This window comes from Mustela erminea, chromosome 4 (genome assembly GCF_009829155.1).
Source record: "Mustela erminea isolate mMusErm1 chromosome 4, mMusErm1.Pri, whole genome shotgun sequence".
Classification (NCBI taxonomy): Eukaryota; Metazoa; Chordata; class Mammalia; order Carnivora; family Mustelidae; genus Mustela; species Mustela erminea.
In genome coordinates this window covers 119,052,313-119,070,749 of record NC_045617.1, presented here as the reverse complement: position 1 = coordinate 119,070,749, position 18,437 = coordinate 119,052,313, and the positions used below count along the sequence as shown (strand labels likewise).

General features: G+C 54.2%; 1 protein-coding gene across 3 annotated transcripts in view; it reads left to right on the top strand.

Annotated features, from left to right (window-relative positions):
• Positions 1 to 18,437, top strand: part of ITPR3 (inositol 1,4,5-trisphosphate receptor type 3) — a 66,548-nt gene that overhangs the window by 19,777 nt on the left and 28,334 nt on the right. For 2 of the 3 annotated variants that reach the window (XM_032340606.1, XM_032340608.1), the window contains exons 3-14: positions 7,033 to 7,154; positions 9,126 to 9,212; positions 9,797 to 9,955; positions 10,134 to 10,232; positions 10,548 to 10,631; positions 12,733 to 12,879; positions 13,094 to 13,189; positions 13,773 to 13,823; positions 13,994 to 14,136; positions 15,128 to 15,227; positions 15,329 to 15,489; positions 16,080 to 16,221. In XM_032340606.1, coding sequence (XP_032196497.1) covers positions 7,033 to 7,154; positions 9,126 to 9,212; positions 9,797 to 9,955; positions 10,134 to 10,232; positions 10,548 to 10,631; positions 12,733 to 12,879; positions 13,094 to 13,189; positions 13,773 to 13,823; positions 13,994 to 14,136; positions 15,128 to 15,227; positions 15,329 to 15,489; positions 16,080 to 16,221 — 1,391 coding nt within the window. The remainder of the gene's footprint in view (positions 1 to 7,032; positions 7,155 to 9,125; positions 9,213 to 9,796; positions 9,956 to 10,133; positions 10,233 to 10,547; positions 10,632 to 12,732; positions 12,880 to 13,093; positions 13,190 to 13,772; positions 13,824 to 13,993; positions 14,137 to 15,127; positions 15,228 to 15,328; positions 15,490 to 16,079; positions 16,222 to 18,437) is intronic. The other variant, XM_032340607.1, reaches the window with a different exon arrangement.

The following is an 18,437-nucleotide window of genomic DNA, read 5'->3' as shown; positions in this document are numbered from 1 at the left end:
ATATCAAAACATTGTACAGATAGGGGGACAGGGTCTGCTCCCACCTGCCTGGTCCCCCCACTCCCCTCCTCTATGATCATCCCTTCAGGAGACCACTTTCCTGAGCTCCTTATGCATCCTCCAGTGTTTGCAAATACAAACATATATTCAGAGTCCCTCCTCCTTGTCTTACACAAAGGTAGCATTCTCTATACATTCTTCTGTTTTTTGTTTTGTTTTGACTTTATAAATCTTACTACGGATCCTACTGGAGACCTTTCCATATTAGCATATAGAGATCTTAAACTCTGTTTTGTTTTTGTTTTTTTCATTTAGACACTATTTCTGTTCTGTGTCCTGGACAACTGTGTGAAAATAGTGTTTCTACAACTTAGCTGCTTTGAAACATTTAGGAAATATTTATTTATCTTTAAACAGTGGTAAAGATCTCTAACACAGAGTTTCCCATCTTTTTTTTTTTTTTTAAGATTTTATTTATTTATTCGACAGAGAGAGATCACAAGTAGGCAGAGAGGCAGGCAGAGAGAGAGAGGAGGAAGCAGGCTCCCTGCTGAGCACAGAGCCCGATGAGGGACTCGATCCCAGGACCTTGAGATCATGACCTGAGCCGAAGGCAGCGGCTTAAGCCACTGAGCCACCCAGGCACCCCCAGAGTTTCCCATCTTTAACCATTTTTAGGTGTATGGTTCGGGGCATTAAGCACATTATCACCGATAGGCAGCCACCGCCACCATCCGCTGTGGAACTTTCGTCTTCCTACAACACTGAAACTCTAAACCCATTGAATAGTTACCACCGCAGCCCCACTCTCCAACCACCATGCTACTTTCACCTCGATCAATTTGACTGTTCTAAGTACCCACACGAGTGCAGTCATCCAGTATTTGTCCTTTTGTGACTGGCTTCTCTCACTTAGCATAATGGCCTCAAGGTTTACTCACATGTAGCACCTGTGGGAATTTCTGACCTCTCCCTCTTACGGCTGTAGAACATTCCATTATTTGGATCGGTTGGAATGTATTTAACCAGTCCCCTCTGATGGACACTTGAGCTCTTCCTAATCTCCATCTTTCCAGACAGTGCTGCAGCGAAGACCCTTGTCCCTTGACATTTTGAACAAACACAGGTGTGCTCCCGGAAGGTTAGAAGGTTAGACCAGCTGCGAGGTTGCCCCAGGGAGCCGGTGGCGGGGGTGGGGGGGGGATCAATGTCATAGGAGAAGGCAGTCCCTTCAAGCTCTTCATTGTTTGTTCTGTTTGCTCCCAGGTCTCGCCCTGTGTTGCTTATTCCAGGAGAATTCAGCTCCCCTGGGCCACTCTTCCGCTTCCTCTGCCCTGTCCTCCTGAGGGCAGCCTATCTCGGGGGCAGCCTGTCTCGATTCTCTGTTGTCACCTGCTATAAACGCCGGGGAGAGGGGCATGGTTCCACCTTGGTTTCCCCAGCAGGCCAGCAGCCCCTGCACTGCCCCACGCCCCTTCCCTCTGCTGCCAGACGCACATTCAGTTTTACATCAAGACCGAATAACCTTGCCTTCTCTTCTGGAACCACAATGAAGTCTTTTATGTTTTGTTCAGTAGGTAGAGTCTAAATGTTGAAAATAATTAGAAGCAGATGTTTACACGATTTACGACAGAGCTTGGACATTACTGTGGCTGTAGAATTTTATTCCTGTGCTGCGTTCTCCAGTCCTGGGCACTGGTGTTTTTCAATCTTGTTGGAGCGGCAGAACTATTTAGGGTTCAGGGTGCCTTTATATAAGCATATCACCTGCCCGGCCCCCACCTCGCCTGGCCTTGCTCCAGCCTGCTGAATTGATGCAGAACCTAGGAGTTTGTATTTTTTTTTTAAAGATTGAATTAATTAATTTATTTTAAGGAGACAAGGGGTTGGGGAGGGGGACAGGGAGAGGGAGAGGGCATCTCAAGCAGATCCCCCTGCCCCTGCTGAGCATGGAGCCTCACCGGGGGCTCCATCTCACGACCTGAGATCATGACCTGAGCCAACTGAGCCACTCTGGTGCCCCAGGACTTTGTGTTTTTTATAGCTCCCCAGTGGCAGTGGCTTTTTGAACTGTTAGGAACTTTAGTTTCAGGGAATGTCGCTAGACTTTGTTTACTACGTGAATATCCTCTTGTCTGCCGCCCCACAGGCTCTGGACCCCCTTAGCCATGAGTGCATGTCCCCCAACACACACCGTCCTGACTGTTGGAAACCTCCCCGGACCCATACTTTTCTCTTGGCCTTTGCTGCTGCTGTTCCTGTGTGAGCCCGGTCTCTTGGTCACCTTCCATCTTTCTTCCTCCCATCCTGCCCTCCTGCCCTGGGGTTTGGGGAGAAGAAAGTTTCCAGCCCCTTCTGGGGTTCTGACAGTGCTGCTGTTAGGCCAACAGCCCCGTAAAAGCCTGGAGGTGTGCCACAGATATTGGAGAGGTCTCAAGTCATTTATTCATTCAACAAGCATTTCTCGACATGCACTATGGACCAGGCTCTAAGGGATGATCTGTGTGAGAGAGAAAAGGAAAAGTTTGACAAGTGCTAGGGAGTCCATTTCCCAGACAAAGACAGAAGAGTCGGGAGCCTGGAGAGATCACGTCTGGTTTCCTTCCCCCTCCTGGGACACTCCGGAGCAGTGATTCATTCAGACAAGGGCTCTGACCCATTTGTGGCTGTGCGAAGTCCCTTTAGGGGGGCTCCACCATCCTTTAAAGACCTGGACACAATGGAATCCGAATGCATCATGATAGTAGGGGTCGTTCCTGTTTCATTCATTCTTCCTTCAGCTCCTTCCTTCTTGTTAAATGCGTTCGATGATTTTTATTTATTTATTTATAAAGATTTTATTTATTTATTTGACAGACAGAGATCACAAGTAGGCAGAGAGGCAGGCAGAGAGAGAGAGGAGGAAGGCTCCCTGCTGAGCAGAGAGCCCAATGCGGGACTTGATCCCAGGATCCTGAGATCATGACCTGGGCTGAAGGTAGAGGCTTAACTCCCTGAGCCACCCAGGTGCCCCTTCGATGAGTATTAAATGTGGTTGTTGAAGCTTTCTCATTTATAGAGATTCCATTTGGTTCTTTTTCAGTCTGTGATGTTACTCTTTACAGTTTCCTCTTCTCTGCGGGGATCCTTGGGCTTTCGTGGATTTAAGCAGAGTAGGCATATCTGTTCTGCTGACATCTGTGTCTGGAGTCTCTTCGAGTCTGTTTCTACTGTCTGTTTAGTGGGTTGGTTCTCTCTCACAACAGCTAGTTCTCGAGAGCTCCTGGCTGGCTTTGACTGTATGCTGGCCATTGCATCTGAAGAATTTGGTACAAGTGGTTATAGACCAGGAGGGAGGTACCTTCCTCCAGAGGGGGTTTACATATCCTATTACCAGACTCCTGGGACTCCGTCTGTCCAAGGCTGTCTGAGGCCAGGCTCAGATTTGGGGTTTCCTGAACCATCCAGGGGATTCCAACAGGGTTCTAGTTCCTGGAAGGATCTGTTCTGTTTCGGGTTCAGCCTTCACTTGGGAGTGTAACCCTTTGGGGTCCCAGCTTATTGAGTGGGGTGTTTCCTGTTAGATTCCTACCTTCCATGGGCCTGGGCTTGGATTTCTGCACCCCACCCCCTTCCCCTGATGAAGCCATCCACATAAAAAGCCTCTTTTCTGGAATCAGTGACTATTCTCAGGGTGAAAACTTGGGTGTCTCTATAGCTTTCTAACTTCCCTTTGATCCTCTGCTCGGGCCCAATAATTCTTCGCTCGTTTGTCAGCTCTTTCAGAAGTCTTAAAATAATACCCGTTTGAAAAATCCGGTTGTGTTAGTTGTTTTCTGGTTGGGTTGGTCCAAAAGATATTATAACCATGGTTCTCAGCCCCGTCAGAGCCTGCCCCGCTTACCAGGGGCGGAAGCCCCTCATGTTGTTTCATGAAATGGTGATCCAAAAATATTTTTCCTCGAGGAGTCAGTTCAGAAAAGCTTGAGAACCTCTGCTCTAGGGCGACCCGGGGCCACCTCTCTCTTTCCTTCTGTTCTCCTTTATGGATTGGGAGTGGTGGGGTAAGGGGGAAGAGTGGAGGTGTAGGGAGACCAGAGAGTTCATGATCGCCAAGGCCTGTGGGCTCCAGGCTCACTCAGGTTCAGGGTCCTGGCCTGGCCCCTCCCGTCCCAGCTCGCCAGACCCAAAGTGACTGGCTGCTATCACTTCACTGCCCCCTCCACGTGGTGCCCTCTGGTCCTTCCCTCCACTTGCAGTGCCTCATCCTTTTCCTCTTTTCTCAGCTATAAATTCAGGTCCCATCTCATCCGCATGAAAGAGTCATTTCTAGATTCATGCGTTCATCTGGCAGGTATTTGCTGAGCCCCAGGCTAGGCGCTGGCGACAAGGTGATGAGCTCCATGTGGCCCTGCCCACCTGCAGATTAGCCTGTCAGAACCAGAGCATGCTTTGATATTCTTAAGTGGAATTCAAAAGTAATACAACAGATGCATATCTAAATTTATATCATATAAAATGGGGGGGGGGCGGGGCCAGGGTCTGAGGGAGCCTGGAGCTGGCGGGGGGCAGGGAATGAGGCCAATATAATGTCCTAAGTGTGAGCAAAAAGAGACGTAAAAGGAAAGCGATTTCTAATGAAGTAATAGGCGCTTTAGAAGTCAATGTCGGGCACAACTAGAAGGCCCAAGGACGCAGTCAGAGCTTGCCTGTGAATCATGACTAGGGCAGCCACAAATGCAAGCATCTGGCATGGCCAGAAGTGATGCATTCTCTGAAACAGCCAAAAAAAAAAAAAAAAACACTCCTGGTAAAGTTTGAACAACACAAAGGACAACACAGATTCCCTCAGCTTATATCTGAGTTGCATTCTTGAAAAATTCACTGATTGCTGAAACCAGGCAAAAAATCCTTTGTGTTTTTGTGTGCCACTCTGGACCCAGAGCACTGCCCGCAGCAGTCCACCCACAAGTGTGTGGCAGAATGTTCTCGGCAGGAGTTGTGCTGGACGATCTTTTTTTTTTTTTTTAAGATTTTATTTATTTATTTGACAGAGAGAGATCACAAGTAGGCAGAGAGGCAGGCAGAGAGAGAGGAGGAAGCGGGCTCCCTGCTGAGCAGAGAGCCCGATGCGGGACTCGATCCCAGGACCCTGAGATCATGACCTGAGCCGAAGGCAGTGGCTTAACCCACTGAGCCACCCAGGCGCCCCTGTGCTGGACGATCTTTATGGTGCCGATGTCCAGCATCCCTGCCCTGCCCACTAAATGCAAGCTGTTACCTCTCTTGGGACCACCTCCTCCCCCCACTTTGCCAGACAATCCCTGGCTTGGGTCACTGCTCTGACTTTGGCTGGGAACTGGTGGCTTCTAACAAGGCAGTGAGATCGGTGTGGTAAGCTGGGGGTCTGGGGAGCCCTGAGAGCTCCAGCCCAGCCTGAAGAAGCAGGAAGACTTCTTGGAGGAGGTGACACCTGAGCTGCTTCTTGAGGGCTAAGCAGATCCTTGTAAAGACCTACTCTGTCCAACAAACTGAGTGCTTGTTTCTAGAAGCAGTGCCCGCTCCTGCTGGTGGTATCAAGGTGGACCAGGCAGGGCAGGCCTTGGTGACTCTACCCACTTATAGAACTGCTGTTTCCCCCTCTCCCTTTAAGGAAGTTCTGTCTTCTCTGAACTTCGATTCGCTCAGTCTCTCTTCCGGATGGCACCAGGGGGCTGCGTGTTCATGGACTAGTTAGAAAATCCAGTTTTGCTGCTGCTTCTGCTGCTGCTTCTTTTTAAAGATTTATTTGAGGCAGAGAGAGAGAGGGCACAAGTGGGGAGGAGGGTCAGAGGGAGAGGAAGAAGCAGACTCCTCGCTGAGCAGAGAGCACAATGCGGGGCTCGATCCCTGGACCCTGAAATCATGACCTGAGCTGAAGGCAGGCTCTTCACTGACTGAGCCACCCAGGAGCACCCAGTTTTGCTTTTTAGTTTTTGGGGGTTGGATGACCAGCCTTGACTACAGTGGGCACCTAGCCTTCCTTTGGAGGGCAGATGAAAAGGACTTGAAGGAGGGACGCTCCAACACAGCCATCCCAGCTCCTGGGCGCCATGCCGCTGGAGCCTATGCAGTCATGGAGGCCCAGCCTATAGCATGAGAGCATCTTAGAGGCCAGTCCCTTGTCCAGGCTGTGATTCCCTCCTGTGACGGGGAACTCACTGCCTGGGAGTGTAACCCATGCCACTGGCAACCCAGCCCAGCCACTGAGCCATCACTTGACCCTGACCCATAATCCTCCATCCCCTCCTGCCACACTTCAGAATAGGATTTTCCAACTCCTGCTTCTTTCAGATGAGTAGAAACATCGGCTCCCTCTCTGGAGTTTGGGCTTGCGAAAATCAAAGGTGTTTTGTCTGCTTTCCACAATAAAAATCGGAACAGTGAACATGTTCATGGAGTTTTGAGTGGCTTGGTCTTAGGTCTAGTTCCCTGGAAGCAGAGCCTATGGAGGAGGGGTCTCAGGAGGAGAAAGTGAGGGAGCCTTCCTCATTTAGGGCCAGGGAAGTCCCAGGCAAGGATGTGGTTCCAGGGCGATGCTGCAGGGAGCTGGGGAATGACCAGACCCCCACACAGGTCACCTCCAGAGGCCCGATGATTCTGTGTCAGCAGCTCGCAGTGAGCTGCTCTTGAGGGCGGGGGGCGGGGATGGCATGGGATATAACTTCCCAGGCATCTGTGGGCAAGATGGCAGTGAGTCAGAGAAGGATGTAGGTATTAGCTGTCAGCCACCAGTGTCCACAAAAGTGGGCACAGAATGGGCATGGGGTCGGGACTCAAGGGCCTCTGATAAATCCGCCACAGGGAGGAGGGCATGTGTCTGCCTCCCAAGTGAGATCCTGCCCTCGCACCTTCTCCACGTTCTTTGGGGTTCTTCCAACCACTACCTCTCTGCCCTAGTGGGGCAGGAGGGTGGGGAGGGATGGGTAGAGCGGAGGTGGGATTTGGGGGCCGGGTGGCAGGCCGAGCCCTGCATGAACTGATCTCCCCCTGCCCTTGCCCGCCCTCCCACAGACTGCCTCTTCAAGGTGTGTCCCATGAACCGCTACTCAGCCCAGAAGCAGTACTGGAAGGCCAAGCAGACGAAGCAGGACAAGGAGAAGATCGCCGATGTGGTGTTGCTCCAGAAGTTGCAGGTGGGTTTGCGCGCAGCAGAGCGCCTGTGCGCGTCAGGGAGCTGGGCACACGTGGATGTCAGGGGTTGGATGTTGTTCATCAGAGACAAAGGGGCCCGGTGGCTGAGTCCAGAAGCCCAGCATGCAAGAGAGTGGTATGCGTGGGTGCGAATGCGGTGAAAGAGGGGAAGTAGCGTGCCTTCCCAGTGATCCACTCGTCTGTATGACCCTTTGTGCCAGTTAGAAGGAGGTGCTCCTTCCTCCAGGCTGGCGTGGCCCTCTGCCCAGGGCATATGGGTCAGTGAGTGAAAGATGGACTGGATTTCAGCTCCCACCCAGCCCTTCAGCTGGACAGCATGGTGCAGTGAACAACCTGTACAGCTGTACGGGAAGTTACCATTAGTTCCTGGTGATAGTGGCTCCAGGGAACCTGACTTGAAAACCAGTCTTAACCACCTCCCTCATTTTATAGATTTGGATCCTGGGGCCCTTAGAGGGGGCTGGGCTGTCCATGCTCAACCAGAGACTTTGTGTTAGGCCCCAAATGGCTCCCAGGTCTCTGACCCACCTTGGGCTCGTTGGACACATGGACAGTGCACCATGGAAGGGTTTGGTAGTTGCTCATGGGTCTCTTGGAGGCAGTGGCTCAGTGGACATCCTAGGTAGCGCTCTCTGGACAGACTCTCAGGGCCCCGAGCCCAGTCCCCATGAAAAAGCGAATAGGAGGCTTTGGCTGTGGTCAGCAGCTTCGAAGCCTGTTTCTGAGGTCCTCCCTCAGGCCTGGTGTGCCCCTCACTGTCATGGAGACTTGCTTCTCTGTGGCCCCTTCCCTGAGGAGGTGGAAATGAAATGGGGAAGGATGGGCCTCACCCCACAGCTATGAACTGGGCTGGAAAGAGGGGGTTCAGGGGCGGGCTGCCAGAGCTCTGTCATAAATATCCCATCTTTCTTCCTGGGTTGGGTGCTGTCACCGGCATCCTTCCTGCGGCTGAACTGGGGATCTGGCCTGGGTATAGGGCATTTCCATGTGCATGTGCATGCACGCAGACACACACACACACACACACACACATGAACACACGCACACACACACACACACACAGTCATGTCGTCACACACTGTAGGTTTGTGGGAAGTCACATGGTACACGGCCAGTTTCCCTCACAGCCACCCTTGCCCCCGCCTCAGTCATGAGGCCTAGAGAGTGGGGCTGAGGAGAAGCAAGGCACAGAGGGGCCAGTGCTTCCAGGGAATGCCAGTCTGATGGAGGAGACAGAGCCCTGTCTCCAGAAACCCCCAATCTGATGGAGGAGATAGAGTCAGTCTATCCTTAGGCAGCTTCCTGGTTAAAGTGAGAGAAGTGCCTAAAAAGGGTCCTAGTGGGAAGCCAACCAAATCCTGAGGGCCACTGGGGTTGGATCTGTCAGAGCTGGATGTGGCCCAATAGTGGGGGCTCCCAGGAGGCAGTGGCTAGGAGCACATACAGTTTTGGGAGGGAGGGTCACGGAGGAGAGGGGTGGAGGAGGAGGAGAAGAAGGAGGAGGAAGGAGCACTAGGAGCACTAGGCATCTGTCAGGGTTAGGGCTGGGGCAGGTGTCCCATGTTGGGGGCATCGGGACTCTGCTAAGATGGGGGCAGTGAGGTACAGCTTAGGTTGTCCGAGAGCATAGGGAGCTCCCGGGCCTGTTGGCCGGTACCCTCCAGAGGAGGTGGGGGGAGGGGGCAGGGGATCAGGATTCAGTTCCCCTGGGCTTCCTGCTGTCTGACTTCAGGCTGCCCCTCCACACTCTGAGGATCAGTCCCTTCTCAATAGAGGGAGGGAATGGGCCAGATGGTCTCTGGGGGGTCACTCTGGGTACAGTGCCAGGAGCTATGCATGTGTGTGTTTGTGTTTATGTGCATCCGTGCACACATGTGTGTGCGGGTCGGGGATGTGGCCCCGCAGGAGCAGGCTTCTGAGCCTGCTGTACACCTCTGCATGTGTCCAAGCAGCATGCGGCCCAGATGGAGCAGAAGCAGAATGACACAGAGAACAAGAAAGTGCATGGGGATGTGGTGAAGTACGGCAGCGTGATCCAGGTGAGACCGCATTGCCCCCTGGAGACACTGGGCTGGTGATGGGGTGGCTGGTGGCTGACATGCCCTGGGGCGGCGGCGGGGGGTGCTGTGTCCCCAGTGGGTGGCCCCGGCACTGTCTCTGAGACTGCATATCGTGCCTCCTACCGCCTGGCCTGAGGAACTGTGCCCATGGGTGGCTTCTCTGCTCACCGGTCACCAGTGCAAATGCTGGAATCTGAGTTCCAGTCTTGGCTCTGGGAACTCGGGGGCAAGTTCCTTAACTTTCGAGTGCCTCTGTTTCCCCACCTGTAAAATCAGGCCGGTGATAGCGCTTCGCTTTTGGTCGTTGTAAGATTACATGAGCGAACACACAGAGAGTGTTTAGAAATGCTGGCTTCTTTTGTGATCACCCAGGTGCTGGACGGGGGGCGTGTGTTCATGTGCGTGGCTGCATGTCTCTCAGTTTGGGTGTTTACGTCTGTGTATCTGACACCGTATGTGTGTCCAGCTGTGACCAATGTCCACTGGGTCCTAAGAGCCCCCCTCCCTGCGGGGCTGGCCTCCTGGGGCCCAGCACCCTCACTTGCACCCCGCCTGCCCTCCAGCTCCTGCATATGAAGAGCAACAAGTACCTGACCGTGAATAAGCGGCTGCCGGCGCTGCTGGAGAAGAACGCCATGCGCGTGACGCTGGATGCGACAGGCAATGAGGGCTCCTGGCTCTTCATCCAGCCCTTCTGGAAGCTGCGGAGCAATGGGGACAATGTAAGGACCGGCCAGGGCTGGAGGGGCCCGGTGGGAGATGCAGGCCACAGCTCCAGAGGGGCTTCTATGGGGCCTCCGATGGGGGGACTGGGGGAGGTTGTGCCCATTTCTTAGAGGGACAGACTGAGATCAGAGAGATGCCCTTCCCACCTACCCCCTGTTGCTCCCGTGCCCATAGGTAGTGGTGGGGGACAAGGTGATCCTGAACCCTGTCAATGCCGGGCAGCCCCTGCATGCCAGCAGTTACGAGCTCAGTGACAACGTGGGCTGCAAGGAGGTGAGTGGCTCGGGGGGGCCCTGAGGGCATAGACATCCCCTCCTCACCCTGCTCTCGGCCTCTAGTCCTGCCTTGGCCTCCTGCCGCTCCTCTGCCCCATTCTCCACCCTCCAGGCCAGCAGCCCAGGGCAGCTGGGCTGGGACCTCAGGGTGGGGGGTGGACCCTGGCTGAGAGATAGCACTTGCTCCTTGTGCTCTGACGGGAGCTGGGCTGGTCCGCCCCCAACCCCCTCACCCCGGGCCTTTCTGCACCCCAGCCTCCACCTGCTGGGGATCCACCTGGTGTCAGTCAGCGTTCTCTCTGCCCTTCCTCAGGTCAACTCCGTGAACTGCAACACCAGCTGGAAGATCAACCTGTTCATGCAGTTCCGAGACCACCTGGAGGAGGTGTTGAAAGGGGTAAGAACTGCCGCCCCCCACCTCCCCCACCCCCGTTGCCACCTGCCGGGGCCCCCTTCCCCTACCTCCCCCTGCCCAGCTCTGCTCCTCGTCTGAGTCTCCTCCTCTGTGTGCCCCCTTCTCAGGCTCTGCACCCTCTTCAGCCTTCCTCCACCCCGCAGCACCCCAAACCCCGCTCCCCCAAGCTGGACCACCCCTTCTCTGTCTCTGGACTCAGAGCCTCCCTCTGCATCCTATCTGGGTCCCTGCTAGCCTCCGTTTTTTTCTCTTGCTAAGGGTGTGCCAGAGGACTAGGGGTCCCCATCCCCTCACCATGGGGCCCAGATCCTTTGAGCACCCTATCCCCTCCCCCACGCTGGCTCTGTGGAGCCAGGCTAGGCACCCTGCCCTTTGCCCTGTGCCCTCTTAGGCAAGGGCCTGAGGTTGCTGAGTCAGGACCTGTGCCCTGGTTCCAGACCCGCTAGCATGGGTGCTGGGGCATAGGGGTTGGCAGGCGCCGAGGGGCTCAGCACCTCCCCCTCCCTCCTCTACCCATGCTCTGTCCAAATAACTTTCTTTTTTATTTTTTAAAAAGATTTTTGTTTAAAGATTTTTTATTTGAGAGAGAGAGGAGCAAGAGAGGGGGAGGGTCAGAAGGAGAAGCAGACTCCCTGCTGAGCAGAGAGCCCCATGTGGGACTCAATCCCAGGACTCTAGGATCATGACCTGAGCCCAAGGCAGTCGCCTAACCACCTGAGCCACCCAGGAGCCCCCAAAGGCCTTTCTCTCCCTCCCTTAAGCCTGTACATCATCCACATATCAACCAAGCCTCAGCCTGTGCGCCACCTCTTCCCAGAAGCCTTCTCTGATAACACATTCCTGCCCCCAAATCTGTGTGTGGCCTTTAGACAGTGAAGCATCACTGGGCTGAAACCCATGGTTTCGGTGAACCGGTCACGGCTTGGATGTTGGAGGTCAGGCAGCCTAGTTCACAGAGCCCATCCCGTTTTTGGCTCTTGCCCTATACCGTGTGCATACAGAAGTCCTGACGTTCTGCCAAAGTAACGGGTTTAATCTGTGTATCTTCACCCGCTCGCTCCCTGGCGCGTTCACGCGCACAGCTAGGTGCTGGGTAGGGAAGCCAGAGAATGTCATTAGGGACAGGAACAGGGGTGGCAGCCATGCCCTGAGAGCCTGCTGGTTGCAGGCCCGTTGCCGGAGGAAGTGTGGTGGAAAGGTGAGGGTTCTGAAGCTGCACCACAGGTTCACCACTAGCTGTGTGACCCTTGGCAGGACACTTACTTACCTTCTCTGCCTGAGTCTCTCCACCTGTAAAATGGGGATAATGATATAGGTACTCAGGCAGTTTGGGTGAGGATGGGGTGAGGAAGTCCCTGTAAAGGGCTCACACGGCAGCCGGCATGTGGGAAATGGGCAGGGTTACTTCATCATACAAATCATGGCCCTCACAATTTCTGCAAGGAGGTCCTAATATCCCCATTTTGCATGAGAGGAAACCGAGGCTCAGAGATCTTAAGGGATTTATCCAAGGTCACACAGCTTGGAAAGCAGAACCAGGGTCCAGACTTGATCTCTGTGTCCAGAGCTCTGGAGATGAATAGGCCACAGTCTCTGCACTCCAGCTGTTTCAGGCCCACGGGAGCAGAAGAAATGGGCAAGAATTACCCATATTCACCTAGGGGGGTGCAGCCGTGGGTCTGGGGGGAGCCCAGGAGGTGATATCCCTCCAGCCTTAATAGAAAGGGTGACTCGAGATTGGCCCTTAGAGGTCAGGTGGGGTCCCCAGAGATACAAATCAGGGAAGGAGACAGTCAACGGTGGGCTTGACATAGGAAGCTGGGGAAGCTTCTGGATAAGAGCATGCCCTGCCCTGGAGGGTCTCAATCTGGGGTCTGGGCAGAGTGCCTGGCTGAGGGTCCGGCCCCTGGCCCTAGCCACCCTCCAGGGGGGCTCGGCCCGCGTCCGGCCCTTTGCTTGCTGGCTCTGCAAGGAGCACAAGGGCCGTGCCAGCTGCGCCCACATCTGAGGTGGGGTGGGGAAGGTGGGGGCTGGCCCCCAGGGAAGTCCTGGTTCATCCTGAGCCCATGGCCCATGGCTGCAGGGAGATGTGGTGCGACTGTTCCACGCGGAGCAGGAGAAGTTCCTGACGTGCGACGAGTACAAGGGCAAGCTGCAGGTGTTTCTGCGTACCACACTGCGTCAGTCTGCCACCTCGGCCACCAGCTCCAATGCCCTCTGGGAAGTGGAGGTCAGAGCTTGCCTCTTACCCAGGACCCAGCCCTCCTCGCTAGCCGTGGGGCCCGCCCCTTTTTCCCCCAACACCCTGGAGGGTAGGACATGTAGAGCCCGGTGTGGGGGTCCGGGTGCCACTTACCCAGAGCTCTCCAGGCCTCGCTGGGGTCTGAGTACCCCTCCCTGGCCACCAGTCTCTCTTCCTTGCCTCACCCCTGTGCCCCCCCAAGGTGGTCCACCACGACCCCTGCCGTGGAGGAGCTGGCCACTGGAACGGCCTGTACCGCTTCAAGCACCTGGCCACGGGCAACTACTTGGCTGCCGAGGTGAGCGGGGTGGGAGAGGGCGCCTGGGAGCTCAGGCTGTGTGGGCACATGGGCGCGTGTGAGCCTGGAAGTCGGGCTCACGTCTGCACGCATGGACACACGTGTCTGTGGACCCTGGCTTAGCCGCACCCTTGGATTTAACAAATACTATCAAATAAGTGCTTGATGCAAATAAGTCCGTTGAATATTACTGTGCCTCTGCTCTTTGCCAGGAGCTCCTCTGGGCACTAGGGAGTCACCAGCAAGCCAGGTTCCCACCCCTCATATGACTTACAGTCCACATGTATGTCTGTCCATAATATGCAGGCTTGTGTATACTGGGGCGTTTGCATGTGTGTGTTTGTATGTGTGTGTGTTCTCATCTGTGGGTCCATGAAAAGGGCGAGAAGGGCAGGGACTGGGAGCTCTCATTAGTGGCTTCCTCAGGAGTGATTTGGGCTTTAGCACTGGGGTGGGCACCTCCAGGAGGGTGAGGGACCGTCTGCCCCAACATAGGGCCCTATGTGGACCTTGTTTTGGGGTGGGGGTCATGTGAGCGTAGCTCCATATCCAGTAGCTGTGCCCATCCTTTGTGTCTGTCCAGGAGAACCCCAGCTACAAGGGTGAGGCCTGTGATCCCAAGGCAGCAGGAATGGTGAGGAGCAGGGCTCCAGGGCCCGCGGTGGGGAGGGACCGTGGGGGTTAGCCAGGAAACCCTGGGAGGTGAGCTGGAGGGAGAAGGCCTCTTGGGTGGGATCCCAGATGGTTTTGGGGGGACCTGAGAGCAGGGAGGGGCTTCTGTCTGAGCTGGGGTCCTCATCCCAGGGTGCCCAGAGTCGTGTAGGTCGCCGGAACGCTGGAGAGAAGATCAAGTACCGCCTGGTGGCTGTGCCCCATGGCAATGACATCGCCTCCCTCTTTGAGCTGGACCCCACTACGCTGCAGAAAACTGACTCCTTTGTGCCCCGGTGAGTAGGTGCCGTGTGCCTGGGGGCTGACAGGGGTGCCCAGGCTGTGCCGTCCTGTCCCTGGGCTCCCTGCATCCCATGCTCCTCTGTCCTCCTGAGCTCTGGCCTCAGGACCTCCCTGTCCTGCCCCTCTGGGGACCAAGCTCTCAGAGCGGTAGGCATCTATCCTTTACTTAACGCATGTCGTGTGCCCGGCCCTGGGTTCTGGTCACACGCGGTGCTACCTTGTGCTGGCTGCTTCATCAAAATGCCTTCTCTCCGGTGTTCATCAGCCACCTGCCTCCCTCCCGCTCTGCACACTCAAGCACAGGCTGCACAAGTTTGTCCACGGGGTGGGAAGGAGGGGGGGACCGGGATCCCCAATCTTTAAGGCCCCCCAACCCTAGATGCTAGGACATAATGTCAAGAAACTCCCCAGGTGTCAGTCAGGCTTTGGCATTTACTAGGTGTCTGACCTCAGGCCCTTTGCCCTGACTGCCTGATCTGACAGTGGGCATATCAAGTGTACCCAAAACAGGGCTGACGGGAGACGTAATGGCATCCCTCACTGTAGGCCCACCAGCCCTCACCTGAAGCTCTTGGGGCCAGGTGCGTTTTGAGATTCAGATTGTTTTTCATTTCAGAAAGGTAATTACATTTCGTAATCAGACAAGAATGTTTCTGCTCTGAGACGCACGCATCTTGCCGTGAAGTGGGATAAATATCTAAGTAGTCTCATTTGTCCAAATGAATCTTGGTTTCAAGTTTACAAACAAGCTCCAGCTTTTGGAACGCTCTGGGTTTGGGGCTGCAGGCGAGGCACGTGCGGAGGAGCAGCACAGGGCCTGGGGCCATTTGCTGGCCACTCTTCTCTGGCTTGGGCTTCTCCTGGGAGGGGACCGGTCTCCCTTGTCCCATGGCCCCATGGAGTCATGTGGAGATGTGGCACCCTTGTGGGGCGAGGTGGGCTGCTGGGATTCACTCTGAGGCCTGCCCCCGGCCCCACCTCCAGGAACTCCTATGTCCGGCTGCGGCACCTCTGCACCAACACGTGGATCCAGAGCACTAACGTGCCCATTGACATTGAGGAGGAGCGGCCCATTCGGCTCATGGTGCGAGCCGCCCGGGGTTGCGGGGCTGGGGCTGGGGCTGGGAGACCGAGGCAGGGTCCTTGGCTTGTCCCTCGGTGCCCAGCTGACATCTCTCCCTTTAGCTGGGCACCTGCCCCACCAAGGAGGACAAGGAGGCCTTTGCCATCGTGTCCGTGCCCGTGTCTGAGATCCGAGACCTGGACTTCGCCAATGATGCCAGCTCCATGCTGGCCAGTGCTGTGGAGAAACTCAATGAGGGCTTCATCAGCCAAAATGACCGCAGGTGGGCCGCACGTCTGGGTCCTTGAAGGGTCTGCATTTCATGAACCAAGAAGTCACAAAGCAGAAGCCGGGCAGTCTTGGCTGGCTGTGGTTGGGGAGACAGAGGTGGGGACCAGTTCCTACAAGTTTTGGTGGCCCCTGGCTCTTGCCTCACAGCTCATGTGCTCCCAGAACTAATCCTGATGAAGGGTTCAGACTCAGAGAGGTTAAGAGACTTGTCTATGGTCACAAAGCTAGTAAGTGGCAGGATCTGGACAGAAATGCAGAGCCCTTCACCCCAGACACCTTGTGCCCTGTTGTTCCTTTCCAGATCTGAGTACAGAGAGATTCTTTGTCCCGGGGCACTTTGGAATCCAGGGTGGGTGGGGTGAGGGATGTGTTTTGAGAGCCTTTTGGGGTGAAGCTGGGGAGCAAAGTTGAAAGCCGATGATGGGCTTTGTGCTCTGGATAGCAGGGCAGGCGAGTGGCTTGATGAGAGCATGTTTGGGGCAGGGCTAGTTGCCTTTGAGGGGCGTGTGGCCCCCTGGGTCCTGGGGGTGTTTCCCTAGGTCGGTGCCTCACACTTGTCATCCCTGGTGTCCCTTCATGAAGGTTTGTCATCCAGCTGCTGGAGGACCTGGTGTTCTTCGTCAGCGACGTCCCCAACAATGGGCAGAATGTGCTGGACATCATGGTCACCAAGCCCAACCGGGAACGGCAGAAGCTGATGAGAGAACAGAACATCCTCAAACAGGTGTGTGCATCCTCAAACAGGAGGGGCGGGTCTGGGCCTTGGGGGAGGGGCCGGGTGTCCAGAAGAGGAACCTTTTCCCATCCCCAGTGGAGCTTCAGTCTCTCTGCAGCTTCTCTTCACCCCTTTTTGGAAAATGAGTATTTGTTGAGCCCTGGCCACATGCCCCAGACACTGCCCTAAGTGCCCTACACCTATTGGCTTGGTTGATCCTGTCCACCTGGGGGAGATACTATTATTATCCCATGTTACCTGTGAGGAGACTGACACGTGGAGGTTGGAACGACTTGACTGAGAGTCTGCAGCTAGAAAGCAGCGGGGTCAGGATCTGAACTCAGGATGTCTGCTCTGGAACTTGTGCTTTTTTTTTCTTTCTTTCTTTTTTTTTTTTTTTTAAAGTAAGGTCTGTGTCCAGTGTGGGGCCTGAACTCACAACCTGGAGATCAACAGTCGAATGCTCTGCAGATTGATCCAGCCAGGAGCCCCAAGAGCTTGTGCTTTAATAAAAGGGGGGCGCCTGGGTGGCTCAGTTTTTAAGTATCTGCCTTTGATGCAGGTCATGATCCCGGGGTTCTGGGATCGAGCCCCACATCGGGCTCCCTGATGCGTAGGGAGTCTGCTTTTTCCTCTCCCTCTGCCACTCCCTGCAGCTCCCGCTGTCTCTCCCTCTCTCTCTCTCAAATAAATAAATAATATCCTTAAAAAAATACTATTTCTGAGGCACCTGGCTAGCTGAGCCAGTCCGTGGCATGTGACTCTTGATTTCGGGGTCGTGGGTTCGAGTCCCACACTGGGTGTGGGGATAACTTAAAAAAATATTTTTTTCTAAGTTTTGATTGTAAAACTTTTATCTCTCTTTTAAATTAAGTTAAAGTTTTGTTTTAGATTTTTATTTATTTATTTGACAGAGGGAGAGGGAACACAAGCAGGGTGAGTGGGAGAGGGAGAAGCAGGCTTCCTACGGAGCAGGGAACCTGATGTGGGGCTTGATCCCAGAACGCTGGGATCATGACCCAAGCCAAAGGCAGACAGACACTTAACCTACTGAGGCACCCACCCATGTGCCCCTGATTGTGAAACTTTTCAAATAGTGAGAAAGTAGTGCAAGAATAGTACAGTGAACACTGTACAAACACGGCCCGAATCCACTTGTTAACATTTTGCCGGTTTGGCTTTGACGTAACTGTGTGTCTGTACATCCGTCCTTGCATCTGTGGATTTCCAAACGGGGTGAGCCTCACCCTTACGTTTTTCAGTGTTCATCTCCTGGAATAAGGGTATTGTCCTCCGTAAGCACAATACTGTCAGCACAATAAGAAAATTAGTAATGATACCAGTCCATATCAGATTCTTTTACTTTACCCAAAGTGTTTTTTAAAGCTTGTTTTTTGACCCAGGATCCCACGAAGGTTTTCTTATTCCATTTGGTTGTATTTCTTTGGTTTCTAGAAAAGTTTTTCACACTCACCCAATCTTTGCTTTTAAAATTTATTGATTACATTAACATTTTTTAAAAAAGAATTAGTGGTTTGTTTTTTTTTTTTAAAGATTTTATTTATTTGACAGAGAGACAGCCAGAGAAGGAACACAAGCAAGGGGAGTGGGAGAGGGAGAAGCGCAAGGAGCTGGATGTGGGGCTTGATCCCAGGATCCTGGGATCATGACCTGAGCCAAAGGCAGACGCTTAACAACTGAGCCACCCAGGCGTCCTACATTAACATTTTTTAAAAGATTTTACTTATTTGAGGGGGGGGGGGTGTCAGAAGGGAAAGCAGACTCCCTGCTGAGCAAGGAGCCTGCCTTGGGAATTGATCCTGGGACTGTAGGATCATGACTTGGCAGACGACTGAGCCACCTTGGTGCCCTACATTATTGGTTTTTTTTGTTTTTGTTTTTGTTTTTTAATGAAGTTGGCTCTGGCCACACTGGCCTGCCTTTTCTCTTAACCTCAGACCCATGAGCTATGGCAGCCCTGAGCTCTTCCCCCAGACTCTGAGCCAGGCCCAGGATCAGAGTTGGCATTCGTCACGTGGGGATGGGTGGGCTGAGGCCAGCAGTGGCATCCCAGCCAGAAGAAGGGAGTGGGGGCTGGAAGTGGGGCTGATGGTGGGTGGGCTCGGTTCTCCGTCCAGCTTAGAATCAGCTAGGGGTTCCTGTCAGTGTGGCTTTGGGGCAGGGTGACTTTGGGGCCAAGGGTTCCTGGGATAATGAGGGATGCA